This window comes from Corythoichthys intestinalis, chromosome 5 (assembly GCF_030265065.1).
Source record: "Corythoichthys intestinalis isolate RoL2023-P3 chromosome 5, ASM3026506v1, whole genome shotgun sequence".
Classification (NCBI taxonomy): Eukaryota; Metazoa; Chordata; class Actinopteri; order Syngnathiformes; family Syngnathidae; genus Corythoichthys; species Corythoichthys intestinalis.
Genome location: NC_080399.1, coordinates 16,153,036 through 16,168,270, shown reverse-complemented (window position 1 = coordinate 16,168,270; position 15,235 = coordinate 16,153,036). Strand labels below are relative to the sequence as shown.

The following is a 15,235-nucleotide window of genomic DNA, read 5'->3' as shown; positions in this document are numbered from 1 at the left end:
ATGTTGTTCTCTATTTTATTTCTATTTCAAATTGCCTTTCAAGATGACATATCTGTTCTATGTGTTGGATTTTATCAAGTAATTTCCTCCCAAAATGCGACTTATACTCCAGTGCAACTTATATATATGTTTTTTTCCTCTTCGTTGGACATTTTATGGCTGGTGCGACCTATAATCAGGTGCGACTTATAGTCCAAAAAATACGGTATATATGTATTGTTGTTCTTTGGTTTTATTGTCTGGTATATTTTTTTAATATTGCTATCATCAAATATTATTTGAACATTTTTTTTCGTGACGCCCTTTGGACGCTGCGTTGCCCCTAGCATTTCCTAGCCCACCCGATGGACCGCATGCATCTGCATTTGTGCAGCAGTCGAGTGACAACTGCACATGAGACAAAATTTGAGTGAAACATTTTCGGACCTCTGATAAAGCAGGAACACATCCATTCTGGGTCTCCTCCAGCTTTTGCCGTAGCAGATTGATTTCCCTCTGGGATTGGATAAGGAGCTCCTGTAAGGCCTCATGGCGTGCTCCAGCCCAGATGACCAGCTCCTTTTCGCTCTGGAGAGCAGCCTCCAGCTCTTCGATGCTCGCATCTTTCACTTTAATCGCATGATGCAAGGTGATGATCTGTGCATTCTTGTTACTTAGCATCACTGCCAGTTTACGCTTGATTGTGAAGCAGTCTACCCTTGACTGGGCCAGCTCCCCGGACAGTTTGGTGATGTTCTTTTGTTTATTGGCCATTTCACCTGTAGAGATCATATAATTAAGAGCAGTGAAGTCTAATTTTTCATTGGGAAAAAAAAATATTATTTTGTAAATGCTAAAACATGCTAGCACACTATGTGAGATAACAAATCATTGTGGCGACGCTTTACAAAGAAAAGCTTCCCGCAGAATGACAACGTTCCAACTTCGAAATATTCCAAAAATACAGCCTTAACGTTCATAGTTGAGCATTGGGTTTTTCGACACATACGCTCCATTGGCTTCCAATGGAAAATAATTTCAAAATGTCAAATGAGGGTACTTTACCTAAACATGAACAAGAAAATTAGAGGTCTAAAGTTCCCAGCCACTTTGCTCTTCATCTTCTTGGTGATGACAGTAACTAAAACTACCACTCTTCCATTATTCGTGGACAGCTACAATTAAATCTGGTAGGTATATTCTGAGGGTGTATACAAATACGATTAATATTTTCTTGTCTCAGGGAATTATTAATTACGTTGCCTATTGTTGCCTATACATCCAGTTGGGCTTTTCATCTTCCTGGGCTTATGAGACTTTAGGGAGTAAGCTGGAAGGTCGTAGTTAATTTTTAAAACTTTCCATTAACAATTTATGAAAACGACATAAAACCAACTATGTATGGGCAATGTTATATGGGGTATATATATGTAGAGCGAGAGATTGATGAGAGCGAGACAAAGACTTTAAGGAGTAAGCCTTACAGTTGTAGTTAATTTTCTATATATACATACAGTGGGGCAAATAAGTATTTAGTCAACCACCAGTTGTGCAAGCTCTCCTACTTGAAAAGATTAGAGAGGCCTGTAATTGTGAACATGGGTAAACCTCAACCATGAGAGCCATAATGTGGAAAAAAAAAAAAAAAAAAAAAACAGAAAATCACACTGTTTGATTTTTAAAGAATTTATTTGCAAATCATGGTGGAAAATAAGTATTTGGTCATTACCAAAAGTTCATCTCAATACTTTGTTATGTACCCTTTGTTGGCAATAACGGAGGCCAAACATTTTCTGTAACTCTTCACTCTTCGCTTGGTGTAAAGAAATCAACAGTGGGAGCAATTATTAGAAAATGGAAGACATACAAGATCACTGCTAATCTCCCTCGATCTGGGGCTCCATGCAAGATCTCACCCCGTGGCGTCAAAATGATAACAAGAACGGTGAGCAAAAATCCCAGAACCACACGGGGGGACCTAGTGAATGACCTACAGAGTCCCCCTGCTGAAGCCAGTACACGTCCAGGCCCGTCTGCGGTTCGCTAGAGAGCATTTGGATGATCCAGAAGAGGACTGGGAGAATGTGTTATGGTCAGATGCAACCAAAATAGAACTTTTTGGTAGAAACACAGGTTCTCGTGTTTGGAGGAGAAAGAATACTCAATTGCACCATACCCAACTGTGAAGCATAGAGGTGGAAACATCATGCTTTGGGGCTGTTTTTCTTCAAAGGGACCAGGACGACTGATCTGTGTAAAGGGAAGAATGAATGGGGCCATGTATCGAGAGATTTTGAGCGAAAATCTCCTTACATCAGCAAGGGTATTGAAGATGAGACGTGGCTGGGTCTTTCAGCATGACAATGATCCCAAACACACAGCCAGGGCAACAAAGGAGTGGCTTCGTAAGAAGCATTTCAAGGTCCTGGAGTGGCCTAGCCAGTCTCCAGATCTCAACCCCATAGAAAATCTGTGGAGGGAGTTAAAAGTCCATGTTACCCAACGACAGCCCCAAAACCTCACTGCTCTAGAGGAGATCTGCATGGAGGAATGGGCCAAAATACCAGCAACAGTGTGTGAAAAGCTTGTGAAGAGTTACAGAAAACGTTTGGCCTCCGTTACTGCCAACAAAGGGTACATAACAAAGTACTGAGATGATCTTTTGGCATTGACCAAGTACTTATTTTCCACCATGATTTGCAAATAAATTCTTTAAAATTGAAACAATGTGATTTTCTGAGTTTTTTTCACATTCTGTCTCTCATGGTTGAGGTTTACCTATGTTGACAATTACAGGCCTCTCTAATATTTTTAAGTGGGAGAACTTGCACAATTAGTGGTTGACTAAATACTTATTTTCCCCACTATATATATCCTATACAACATTGCCCATAAATGGTTGCTTTATGTCGTTTTACAGAGAGAGAGATCGCAGAGAGAGAAAGGGATCACAGCAATGTCTACACTATAACTACCAAGGATGTGTGTGTGTCATGAAAGGGTTCAAAGAAATCAAAGCATATCATATTTAATGCAAAAGACAATCAACCGCTGGAATTGAAAGTCTCTGTACATTGCCATCAATTCATTTTGATGGTCTATATCCATCAATAGCTGCCAATCCGGTCAAATATGAAAAAAAACAAAAACAAATCCGTTGCAACAGTAGAAAGGATGTTGATATGTTTCATTAATGTGAGTATTGTAAATTTTAACATTCCAAAGTCACTGTGCGGTCAACGTAAAAACAGCTCTCAAATCTGATCCAAAGGCAGCCAATGAGTTAATTTTAGGATAAAATTTGAAAACAATCCAAATACATGCCTCAAAAACTCTTGTAGCTTTCCCTTAGCTTAGTCAACAGGCAGGTGCTTTTCCTAATTTGCTGTTTGGTACTGTCTGGGATTATTTGAAAGTATGAATGGACACAATATCCAAGACAAAAGAAATTAAGAGCCAACATACGATTGTCAAACAGTAAGAAATTACCTTCTGTCAACTAATGCAAATGTAAGATTCAAGATTTTAGCTTCATTTGTAAGAAAAAAAAAAAAAAATTTACCTTAGGAGTGTAATTTCTTTTCCGAGATACAGAGATTCTTCGCTTGACACAGTGAGCCAAAGAGAGGTTTGCTTCTGCAACTTAGTGATGGATGTTCTTAGTATTATGTCAGTTGCAACTTTGATCATGCATGATGTCACAAAAGACTGAAGGTCAGCCAATCCAAGCTTTTTTTGGAAAAAAAAAATGCATCGAATGATACTGTTTGATTGCCATTGACAGTGCTTCGAGCCCCTCCTAGTTCATATTGGTTCGGACATCTATCGCTGCCAATAGCTGTGCATTAGTTAATATCGTGAAATTGGAATTCTGCATTATTCAGGAGAAAAAGACTTGAAAGTTTTAATCATGCGCCGTTGATCAACATTGCCAGGTTTGTAACAGTTAAGCCTTTTTGGAGCAAATTACATTGGAGATAAATAACATCATCACATGGTTTTCCAATAGACACTGAGAAAAACATTTGTACTATCCATTACACATGGACAAGGATATGAGGCAGCGGTTATAGCCTCAGGGCTTTATTGTGTTTCCTTCCAGTCTCTGAAGAAAAGACATGAACACCAAATTAAATTATACCACTATGCGAAGTTAATTAAACGAAAAAGGATCATTTAGTATTTCTGAGAATTTATATGTATTGAGAGTGAAATTTTTTGTAATACTGAAGATGATTGAAAACAAAAATGAAAGATCCTTACCATCAATCTTTGACACTATGATCTGCCCATCTGTCTGGTATTTCCCTTTCTGATGTGGACTGATTTGAATGAATTCTCTGGGCTTGTGACTTAGAGACTTTTGTGTTGTGTTAGCATAGACCAGTGTTTTTCAACCTTTTTTGACTCACGGCACGTTTTTACATTGGAAAAAATCTCGCGGCACACCACAAACCAAAAATGTTCCAAAATTATTTTCTGTACAGTATATTCAATTATAAAAATCAAAAATAATTTCTCAGTATGTATACTCAGTCAGTGTGAAACTTGAGCCTGTTTAGATTAACACAAAGTCGATATCCTTTTTCTTCAACAGCTCCCAGCCTTTGTATTTATTTATTTATTTATTATTATTTTTTTTTTAATAGCAGTTGGGGTTGAAAAAGCTCAGAATTATCAGACAGGGGGACTTCAGCAATGTCTTTAACCACATCAGGGCCGAGCATCTCGCAGACAATGGCTTTATAGGCAGGTAGTATTAATGTCTCTGTCACGGTGTCGGACTTTTTGGATTTAGCAACAAGGTAACTGGCTTTGAGGGCTTTCTCATTTTCCTTCGTAGTTTTTATATTACAAAAAAAAGGTGCCTGTTTCTCTGTGTTTTCACGAAGGCGAACAAAACAGTCCATCGACTTGTTTTCAAGCGACGGGTGTTTCATTTGGAGATGACGTCTAAACTTGCTTGGCAGCATGGCGCTGTGCTGCTCTTGTCGCGTTCAAGAACTGCTCGGATTTTTAGCCATTAGCCAGCAACCTTGCTGTTCTCAACAATGTGTTGTAATTAGGGTTGTTCCGATCATGTTTTTTTGCTCCCGATCCGATCCCGATCATTTTAGTTTGAGTATCTGCCGATCCCGATATTTCCTGATCCGATTGCCTTTTTTTTTGCTCCCGATTCAATTCCAAACATTCCCGATCATATACATTTTGGCATTGCATTAAGAAAAAAATGAATAAAATTCGGACGAATATATACATTCAAGATACAGTACATAAGTACTGCATTTGTTTATTATGACAATAAATCCTCAAGATGGCATTTACATTATTAACATTGTTTCTGTGAGAGGGACCCACGGATAGAAAGACTTGTAATTCTTAAAGGATAAATGTGACTTTGTATATTGTGACTGAATATTGCCATCTAGTGTATTTGTTGAGCTTTCAGTAAATGATACTGCAGCCCAGAGGTTGCGCTAGACTTTTTCGTTGTCTGTCATTTTGACTGACAGGGTCATAAAAATCCAGTCATAATCTATTTTTACCCGTCACTTAAATTTTTAAAATGATAATAATGACATATTCAATAGCAGTGTTGATCAAAAGCGGTGCGTTACTTACTCAACTCTGAATAAATTGAAGAAACTACCAGCCATGTTGTGTCTACTCTCTGCTCTGTTGATTTGTCATCCAAGACTCGGGGTGCGTTCAGGTTTGAGAATAGCGCACGAACTTCTGACTCCAAGCTGTTTGTCCCTGCTCATTCAATTAGGCTACGTTCATACTACAGGTCTTAATGCACAAATCCGATTTTTTTGTTATATCCGTTTTTTTGGCATGCCCGTTCGGACTGCTTTTGTCCATTGAGACCATTCAAGTATTACGCATGCGCTCTAATTCGCAGTCCGACACGCGCCGGTGCGCAGAAGCATCAAAACAAATGACAAGTCATCCGTCATTCCAGGGATATCATATTTTGCTTTTCAAAAGGAGGAGACAAATAACAGACATAAATAATCCCCGTTTAGGCTTATATTCACAGTTTATATGGATCGATAGCATGCACGCACTGTCCGTGCATGTCACACACACATACGGGCAGTTTGCCCCGACTCTCCAAGACGGGCTGCAGCCAGACCCCTCTCCCGACTCTCGGCCGTGTAGGAAATGTTGAAATATAGCTCACATAGAGCAGAGAGAAAACCGATCATCTTTCTCATGCTTATCCTCAACCCATTTTTATTTTTTTATGACTGTTGTCAAGCCCGGCCCTTCCCCAAAAGCCATGTTCACTGCAAGCTAGGCGCTAATAACGCACAGCTGAAATCGGATTTGGGACACTGGACGGTACCGACCGCCGCGACAGTCTGGAAAAATGTGGCCCAGATCGGATTTGAACCACATACAAAAATGACCCAGATCGGATTTGAAATGGTCCACTTCTATGCGACTTGTCCCGTTCAGACCGTCAAGTTAATGCCTGACTCGAGTCGGAAAAACACGAAAAAATTGGATTTGTGGATTAAGACCTGTAGAATGAACGTAGCCTTAGACAATGCTCTTTAAAGCTTCCTAACGTTTCCGTGTTTGCTACACCTGAATGCTAGTTCGGACATTTTTTCGAGTAAGGCCAACGACGTCATGCATCAAGAGAGACAATAGCTAATTAATATGCTCACTCGCCATCCTGTGGTCTGGGGTGTGAATTGCAACCTGTCAAAATGACGGATGGACTTCAGTTTTTTCCGTCACCGTTTTAAAAAAAACGGTCAACGACGGAAAATATTCGGTTAACGCGACCCCTGCTGCAGCCATTTAACTTCTGCCCAAATGCATGATGGGAAGTGCAACCATGACTGTGCGTAGGGGCACCAATTGATATATCTTCTCTGCGTTGGGAAAGAACATAGGGTGTTAAGAAAATGATCAACTACTACCTTTCTTCCCCACATTGCCTCCCACGTTATATTTAATTGCTGAGATAGGTATTGTAAGGCTTTAGCCACATAAAAAATGGCTCCAAAGGCTGTCAAAATTCTCTCAACTCATTATACGCTGCCGTTTAGCGCTATTTATAGGTAGAACGGCGTCTTTATAGATTGAACGCGACAATGCGTAAGTGGGTCGTGCAACGCATGCGTTAATTAATTAACGTGATTATTTAAAAAGAATTCATTACCGCCGTTAACGCAATAAATTTGATAGCCCTACTTTAAGCCAAAACTACGCTGGATGAATGTAAGACATTTTGTCTGTAATGTTAAAAACAATTAGAAAACGATTTAAATAATATATACATATATATTAAAAAAAGGCATGTCCGATATTATTTTGCCGATTCCGATACTTTGAAAATGACGCGATCGGGACATCTTTAGTTGTAATATAACACAGGGGAGGATTGACATCACATATGGATAAAATAGAAAGGACACTTTCGAGTATATCGACACATGACAAGTCTAACCAAATAATAGAGGTGTTGGGGTACACATTGTCGCGGACAGCAAGGTCGTTGATGGCTAGAAATCCAAGCAGTTTTTGAACACGACACGAGCAAACTTCGCTCATCTGCACACGACCGAGAACTTTCTACCTACTCCTTCCTTCCTTCTTACTGCAACTCCGCCCGACGACGTAAAAGAATACTGTAATAGCCCTGAATGGGGAAATAGAAAGGAGAGGAGTCGGTGATGACTTTCCCACTTCATTGTGGCAACAATGGAAAATAAGGAACAAAATAACAGCGGCATCCACAACATGCGACCGCTAACTTGCTCTCACACCGTTCTCCCTCCCACCTTGCTTGCTTCCTGCTACGTCTGCAGTCTGATGGCCCCTTCAAGGGCCTGCACAGTTATGGACATTACAATATACAGTATATATATACATAAATGCGACATTAGATAATTTCTTGCGGCACACCTGACGATCTCTCGAAAACACTGGCATAAGACATGTCAACCAAATTTCATTTCAGTTATTTATACTAGGATCGGGAAAATTTCCCCTAAAACAGTTTTGATGCAGATTCTTAAAAACCCCAAATTGTGATTAATTTGTTGAAACTATAAAAGTCCCTGTTTGGGCTCTTTTATAGTGATCAATCATTCATTTCCAATGAGGTGTTGATTGACTCCTAAACAGAGCAAAAGCTAAGCCTTGAGAGGTACTTTTCCAGGCTCATAAGTGCTGATGTTTTTTTCACAGGAAACCCTGAGTGGGCACGAACAGCGTTAACAGGATGTTACAGTGCACTAAATCAATAGTAAAGTCTGTTTCTTCCAACATCGATGGGCAAATTCAATAACTAGAGTTGTTTTGGCTTTCTTTTATCTTTCAGAGTGCTTAAAAACATCTGTGTAAAGGGAACCATCCTTCTATAGAGTGCAGAATATGGCGTGAGATTCCAGTTTTCAAAACACATTATATTGTTCAGACTCTTTTAATTTGTTAGTGCAAACTTAAGATACTCAACTTAATTTAAAATACGCATCAGTTTAACAATTAATCAAAAACAAGGCTTCAAGTTGTATGATACTACTCTCAGTTGAAATACATTATCAAATTAAACAGGAAACAAAAATACACCTTTAAAACACCCAAAAATGGCATAAGCCAATTGGATTAACAAATGGAAAACACTATGAACATGCTAACAATGAGCACTGACCATTGCTAAATGGATTGGATATAATAATAATAAGCACTTTTTTAGACTCGCTTTTTCCCCTGACCAGGGTAAAGGTTTTAATGTTTTCTAAGTTTAACTGTTTTATTGTTTTGTTTGCTGTTTTGACTTTTGTCGTGATGCGTTGTTTTTCTTAGTGTCATAGTATAGTACTTTCCTTCCTTTCATCTATCATGAACCATGTTTGTCTTTGATGTAAAACACTTTGAGGGCCCTTCAGGTTTTTGTAAAGGGCTGTAGAAATAAATTTGATTTGGTTTTGATTTGAATACCAACTCTGAAGCAAGCAACACATGTAGACAAATACCGTAATAAAACACTACCAACTGGCATGCGTTACCAAAAAAACTACCAAAAAAAAAGATGTTGTAATACTGAAAATTAGTTTTAAATGTTTATCAATATGCCTGTGCTGTTGGTTCATCATTAAAAAAAAACTTTTAAAAGTAAAATATCACTAAAACCAGTGTGCCATAACGTTTGTGTGCACTGACTGCCTCAACTCGGGGTATTGCGCTAGTTGTTTTGTGCCTGATTTCTGTAATAAAGTGGTACGAAAAAGTATCTGAACCTTTTGGAATTTCTCATATTTCTGTATAAAATCACCACCAAATGTGATATGATCTTTGTCAAAATCACACAGATGAAAAAACAGTGTATGACTTAACTAAAACCACCCAAACATTTATAAGTTTTCATATTTTAATGAGGATAGTATGCAAACAATGACAGAAGAAGGAAAAATACGTAAGTGAACCATCACATTTAATATTTCGTGGCTCCTCTTTTGACAGCAATAACTTCAACCAGACGCTTCCTGTAGCTGCAAATCACTCTGGCACATCGATCAGGACTAATCTTAGCCCCTTCTTCTCTCCAAAACTGCTGTAGTTCAGTCAGATTCCTAGGATGTCTGGCATGAAACGCTGTCTTTAGCTCATGCCACAGCATCTCAATGGGATTAAAGTCTGGACTTTGACTTGGCCACTCCAGAGTGTGTATTTTGTTCTTGTGAAACCGTTCTGAAGTCGATTTACTTCTGTGTTTTGGAGCATTGTCTTGTTGCAGCATCCATCCTCTTTTTTTTGTTTTCCTGCAAAATATCCTGATAAACTTTTGAATTCATTCTTCCATTAATGATTGCAAATTGTCCAGTCCCTGAGGCAGAAAAACAGCCCCAAATCATGATGCTTCCGCCACCATGCTTCACGGTGGGGATGAGGTGTTGATGTTGGTGAGCTGTTCCATTTTTCCTCCTTACATGATTTTGTGTGTTACTCCCAAAACAATTCAACTTTGGTTTCCACAAAATATTTGGCCAAAACCTATGTGAAGTGTCCAAGTGGCATGTTGCGAACATTAAACGAGCAAGTTTTTTTTTTTTTTTTTTTTAGACAGCAGTGGTTTCGTCCGTGGAGTCCACCCCATGAACACAATTTTTGGCCATAGTTTTACATATAGTTGATATGTGCACAGGAATATTGGACTGTGCCAGAGGGTTCACTTACATATTCTCCCCCTTCTGTCATTGTTTGCATGCTATCCTCATTAAAATGTGAAAACCCATAAATGTTTGGGTGGTTTTAGTTAAAGCCGAAACTATTTTAACATCTGTGTGATTTTGACAAAGATCAGATAACATTTGATAGGGATTTTATGCAGAAATGTGAGAAACTCCAAAAGGTTCAGATCTTTTTCATAACACTACCAAATTGAACTTGCTGTGAGAACTGTGGCTGATCTTTGCAGTTATTAAGATTTTGAAGAGGAGGCAAAAAAGCCTGACGAGTCACTCGTCTACAAAATAGGCAGCTGTAATTATAGAGAGCAGAAAACAATAAGCGCATGGTCTTCGTTGTGTTGCCTGTCATGTGTGGGAGATGTATAATTTGTCCAAGCAGAAGAGAAATCATGATGAATATGCGCAACAGAGTCAACTGAAGAATGTATGGGGTTACAGCAGACCATGAGAACATACAATGTCCACACAGGGAAACCTGAACTGAGTGTAAAACTTCAGAAGTGTGACATCCATGCACACACCAACCAGAAAGCAAAATCTGTGGCTCTGTTCGGCAAGCATCGATTAATTCCACGTGACTTTTGAGCTCACAGACAGAAAAGCAATGTCAAAGCATTTTCCACTTGTCTTTAAAGTAGCATTTTAGTAGCCTACATAATTCCACCCAATTTCCTCTGGCAGCATCTCAAAGCACACTCAACCATGAGGGTAGTTTTCAAAGAAACGCCACCATCTAGTGGTCAAGTAGTACTTGACAAGTACTATCATACTGTTCATCTACTATCATGCTGCTGTTGTACTTCAGAATAAGGTTCGTCCAGAAAATTTCGAGTTCAATGTCCCTGATTTGTGATTGCTTTATGGTGAGATAGTCTAATAAGACGTAATTGGCGCGGCAAATTCATTAAAAAAATATTAACTCTTTCACACTTCGTATTTTGGTAGGAAAAAATGACTAAAAATATTTTAAATTGCGCAATTCATTAAATGTCATTAAAATTATACCTAATAAACTTAGGTGTCTACTAAAACGAGTAAATAAACCAAAATTGTGTAATTACACGAGACGCCAAACGGAAGGCATGTCATAACCACTTCCATCAAAAGATGATGATATTTAGTTTACACCTGAGAACACCGCACTAATTGTATAAAGGAGAGAAGTTAGTCTGGTAAGAACTGCTTAGAAATTAATTTCTTTGACGCTTTGCACGCTAGACCAACCATTTGTTTCATTATTACATATGGCGTTTAAAAACGTCACCAGTTAGAGTCAAGAGAGAAATTCTCTTCTTTAAGGCGTGCAGTAAAGCCACTCAAAAACATGGAGTTCATGCAGTGGTGTGGTTGGAATATTCGTTTTTCGCTATATTTGGAGAAGAGTATAATTTAGAGCAGTAATTTTTTCCCAGTTTATTTTGAAAGAACGTGGACATATGTACATGTTCGGTTTCATTTTCTCAAGTGCTCACAAGGAATTATTTGTCTCCTTGCAAGTCACAATGTTAGCAAGGTACTAGCCTGCTTCAGATTAGCTGAAGTAAAAGCTTTTTTTTTTTTTTTTTTTTTTTTACCTTAACAGTAAACTACATATTAAAATTAAAAGACGTTAATACACTATCCGAGTTTAATATGTTTCTTAAGCTTACCTTCAAGTGGGAGTGTCGATTTTTAATGCCCTTTTTCGCTTTTGTTTTTCAGCTTTACTTTCACAGCTTTACTATTTACAGGACTGAATTTTCTTAAAGGCACTACTTGTAAATAAACACCATCATGCTGTTTGACCATAGTGATCTTAATTGCTTCAAAGGGAGATAGAACGGCGGCAGTACTTTGCATTTTGACAAGTAAGTCAATTTAAATTCGGAAGTTTGGATTTACTGTTGTTAACTCTTTAGCTGCCATTGATGGCAGTGGATGTCAATTTAATCAGTGGCACACCCTCCTAGTTTAAATAGATTGGAATGGTTATATTGAAAGTAACTCTGGGACTGATTTTTGGCACGGATGTACTTAAAATATATAGAAGGTTTGCCAATATTGATTCATTCATTTTCAATGCCCCTTAATTTTGGTAAATTGCCCTATAATAACTATAGGCATGTACTGGTATGACATTCTGACGGTATGATAACCTTAAATCAAAATTTCACTGCGTCACGGTATTGCATTTACAGCTCTAAAATCTGAGTTTAAAAAACAAATTCAATTGAATGGGATTTTTATTTTTCAGGCCTTATTAGCAAATTGGAACATAAGCATAGTATTAAGTTGATAATAAGAAAAAAAAACACATTCTAACTAAAATTAAAATACGTAAATGCAGTCCTTTAGGCGAGCATAAACCCACAGCCACAGCTCTACATTACGATCATCAGAACAAAAATAATTGAATTATTATCCATAAAAAGCAGGTGTGTATGACTCGTATCATGTTTACATAATACACACACTCGCTTCCTCAACACAGAAAGTTGCCAGAGAAAAAAACACCACCTTTTACCATCGCTAGACACATTAAACACGCTGGAGGTAACTCTCACATCTGGTGCGAAACGTTCATGACAGTGTTTACTAAGGATGCAGCAATACTCAGTTTTATATTGAACAGTTCGATACGCCCTCTTCGATTCAATACGCAAAAACATTCGATCCAAATGTAAAACTCCCAAAATGTATTTCCGAATGTATTTTTTTCGTCTCACTCGCTAAAATGTCCGGCGCAGCTTTGCCTTGAAAAACAAACTCTGCCGCTAGCAGTCCCCCTCTTCCACTCCTCTCACAAACTGCATGAAAGGTGGGAGCTATGGCACATGAGGATCATTGCTCGTGAGGAGAGACAGAAACTGAAGTAGGCAGCTTGCCGGATTCAATATCGTACCGATCCGTTGTTTGGCCGCATTTTTAGGGCGCTCATATGCCATCCCAATGCGTACATATGAAACAAAATCTGTCTTTACGGATATGTACAACAAAGTCCGCCAATTTGGTGTTTCGTTAACCTTTTTTAATGCCCGACAACACTCGCGCGCACACACTAGATATCATCAAATAGCAACCAAGGTGTGCTACATTAGATCCCTCCCAAGTCCCATGCCATTGGCTGCATTAGCCCAGAGTGATCATGGGACGCTTAGTCCATATACTACATCGATGAATTAAATACCGACATGACTGAATGGAAGTTAAGCAGGCCAAATCAATCCATAACAGTGACTATAGATAATGCTGCAAATATTGTTAATTCAGTACGTAACACAGTTGGACTCGGACCACAAATGGGATGTTTTTCTAATGTGGTAAACATACCTGCTAAGAGAGTAATAGCAATCAATAGTGGGCCCCGCCTCACTTTACAAACAGTAAAGATTGTTCTCAGCACTTTTATACAAAATTTCTTCAGATCAGTAAGAAGTAAGCACATAAATATTATGCACTATAATGCATGTGTATATGGTGGCATTGTTATTTTTGCTTGTTAGCAAAATAAAAAAAAACAAAAACAAACACAAACACATGTATTTTTTTCTTTCAGAGCATTAAATGTATTGAATCGAATCGAAAATCGTGTCCCTCGTATCGAAAATCGTATCGAACCGTGACTTGGCATCCCTAGTGTTTACTAACATTTAAATTTGTATAAATGCAAAATCATACTGGCGGTATTGCCTCCTCGGTGCCTCCTCAGCAGCCACCATCCGCAAACATGTTCGCATTTTGTTGTTCATGCATCATGTAACATTATCATACTGTACACTTATTCTGCGTAGACTGTGTGTTCTCTATTGTATTTTTTATTTTAAGTTGCCTTTCAAGATGACATATCTGTTCTATGTGGTGGATTTTATCAAGTAAATTTCCCCCAAAAATGCAACTTATACTCCGGTGTGATTTATAGTCCGAAAAATACAGTATTTTATTTCTTAGGTGAAATGTAACTGACTGTTAGAAAATCGTATTAAATGAGCGAAGGCCTTTGAATTGAATCGTGGAAGACAAATCTCTAAAAAGTATGTATTGTTGTACAAAGAATTGACTTGATATGGTCATTAAATTAATAATTTACACCCTCACAACCCAACTAAACATGTTTCATACATAATGAATTAGGGGAGAAAAATATCTTTTGGGGTAGATCTGACAGTTCAACAACAAGCACATTGTTTGGCAAATCAGGCCAACAAAACTTGTTTTTTTCTGTAATAATAGGTTTTTTGAGGGGTTTATATTGTATGTCAAACTATATAGTTACAGTTAGCAGAACTTACTAACTTTGGGTGTCTCCTTTTCAGGAACAAGGACTTTGGCCATCATTTATCATTTTATGCCAATTAAGTCACATTTCTGTGCTGCTCCTGTGTCAATATGAAAAAATTCATTGACAAAGTCTCAAAAAAGATTCGAAAACAAAGTAGTGATATGGCACCAAACATTAGTAGTGGACAGACACTTGGCTACAAGGAGAAAACAAGGGATATGGATATATTTCACAAGGCTGCTTTGCAGGGTGATATGCGTAAGCTGCAGCTTACTTCCATATGTGGTGATGTTAATAAGCCTGACAAGTTCAACAGGTGAGTGAAAAATAAAAGTTTGAGTCTGTCAGTATGTGGTCAGAGAAAATGCAATCCTATGAGGAAGCTTTTTAGAACTGCACTTCACCTTGCCTGCGCCAATGGACATGCTGAGGTAGTGAGTTTCCTCATTGGGAAAAAAGCCAAGATCAATCTCTGTGACGACCAAAAAAGGACAGCCTTGATGACGGTAACCCTGTACACTGTCAAAACAATTTCACTCAAAGAAAAAAAATCACGTCAGATGTTTTTTGCATGTAACAAATGGCTGTCGATTTCCCACTTTTTATCAGGCAGTGCAATGCAAGAATGATATCATTGTGAGCATTCTGCTAGAGAACAACGCTAACCCTGATCTGGTGGACCTGGACGGAAACACAGCTTTACATTTGGCCTCGAAAATCCCGTCAATGGAATCTGTAATTTTGCTCGTAAAGAAGGACGCTGCCATTAATACTAAAAATCTGG

At 38.3% G+C, this 15,235-nt stretch overlaps 1 protein-coding gene across 9 annotated transcripts in view; it reads left to right on the top strand.

Annotated features, from left to right (window-relative positions):
• Positions 1 to 3,753: 3,753 nt before the first annotated feature.
• LOC130916538 (ankyrin repeat domain-containing protein 26-like) overlaps positions 3,754 to 15,235 on the top strand; it is a 40,239-nt gene continuing 28,757 nt past the window's right edge. For 3 of the 9 annotated variants that reach the window (XR_009063304.1, XM_057837334.1, XM_057837328.1), the window contains exons 1-5: positions 3,755 to 3,914; positions 11,895 to 12,040; positions 14,486 to 14,767; positions 14,843 to 14,957; positions 15,061 to 15,234. Coding sequence is in view for 7 of the 9 variants with exons in the window: in XM_057837334.1 (XP_057693317.1) it covers positions 14,559 to 14,767; positions 14,843 to 14,957; positions 15,061 to 15,234 (498 nt within the window). In the remaining 2 variants the exon portion in view is untranslated. Of the gene's footprint in view, positions 3,915 to 8,320; positions 8,382 to 10,936; positions 11,005 to 11,528; positions 11,707 to 11,894; positions 12,041 to 14,485; positions 14,768 to 14,842; positions 14,958 to 15,060; position 15,235 lie in introns of those variants that run through there. The other 6 variants (XM_057837335.1, XM_057837330.1, XM_057837332.1 and 3 more) reach the window with 6 other exon arrangements.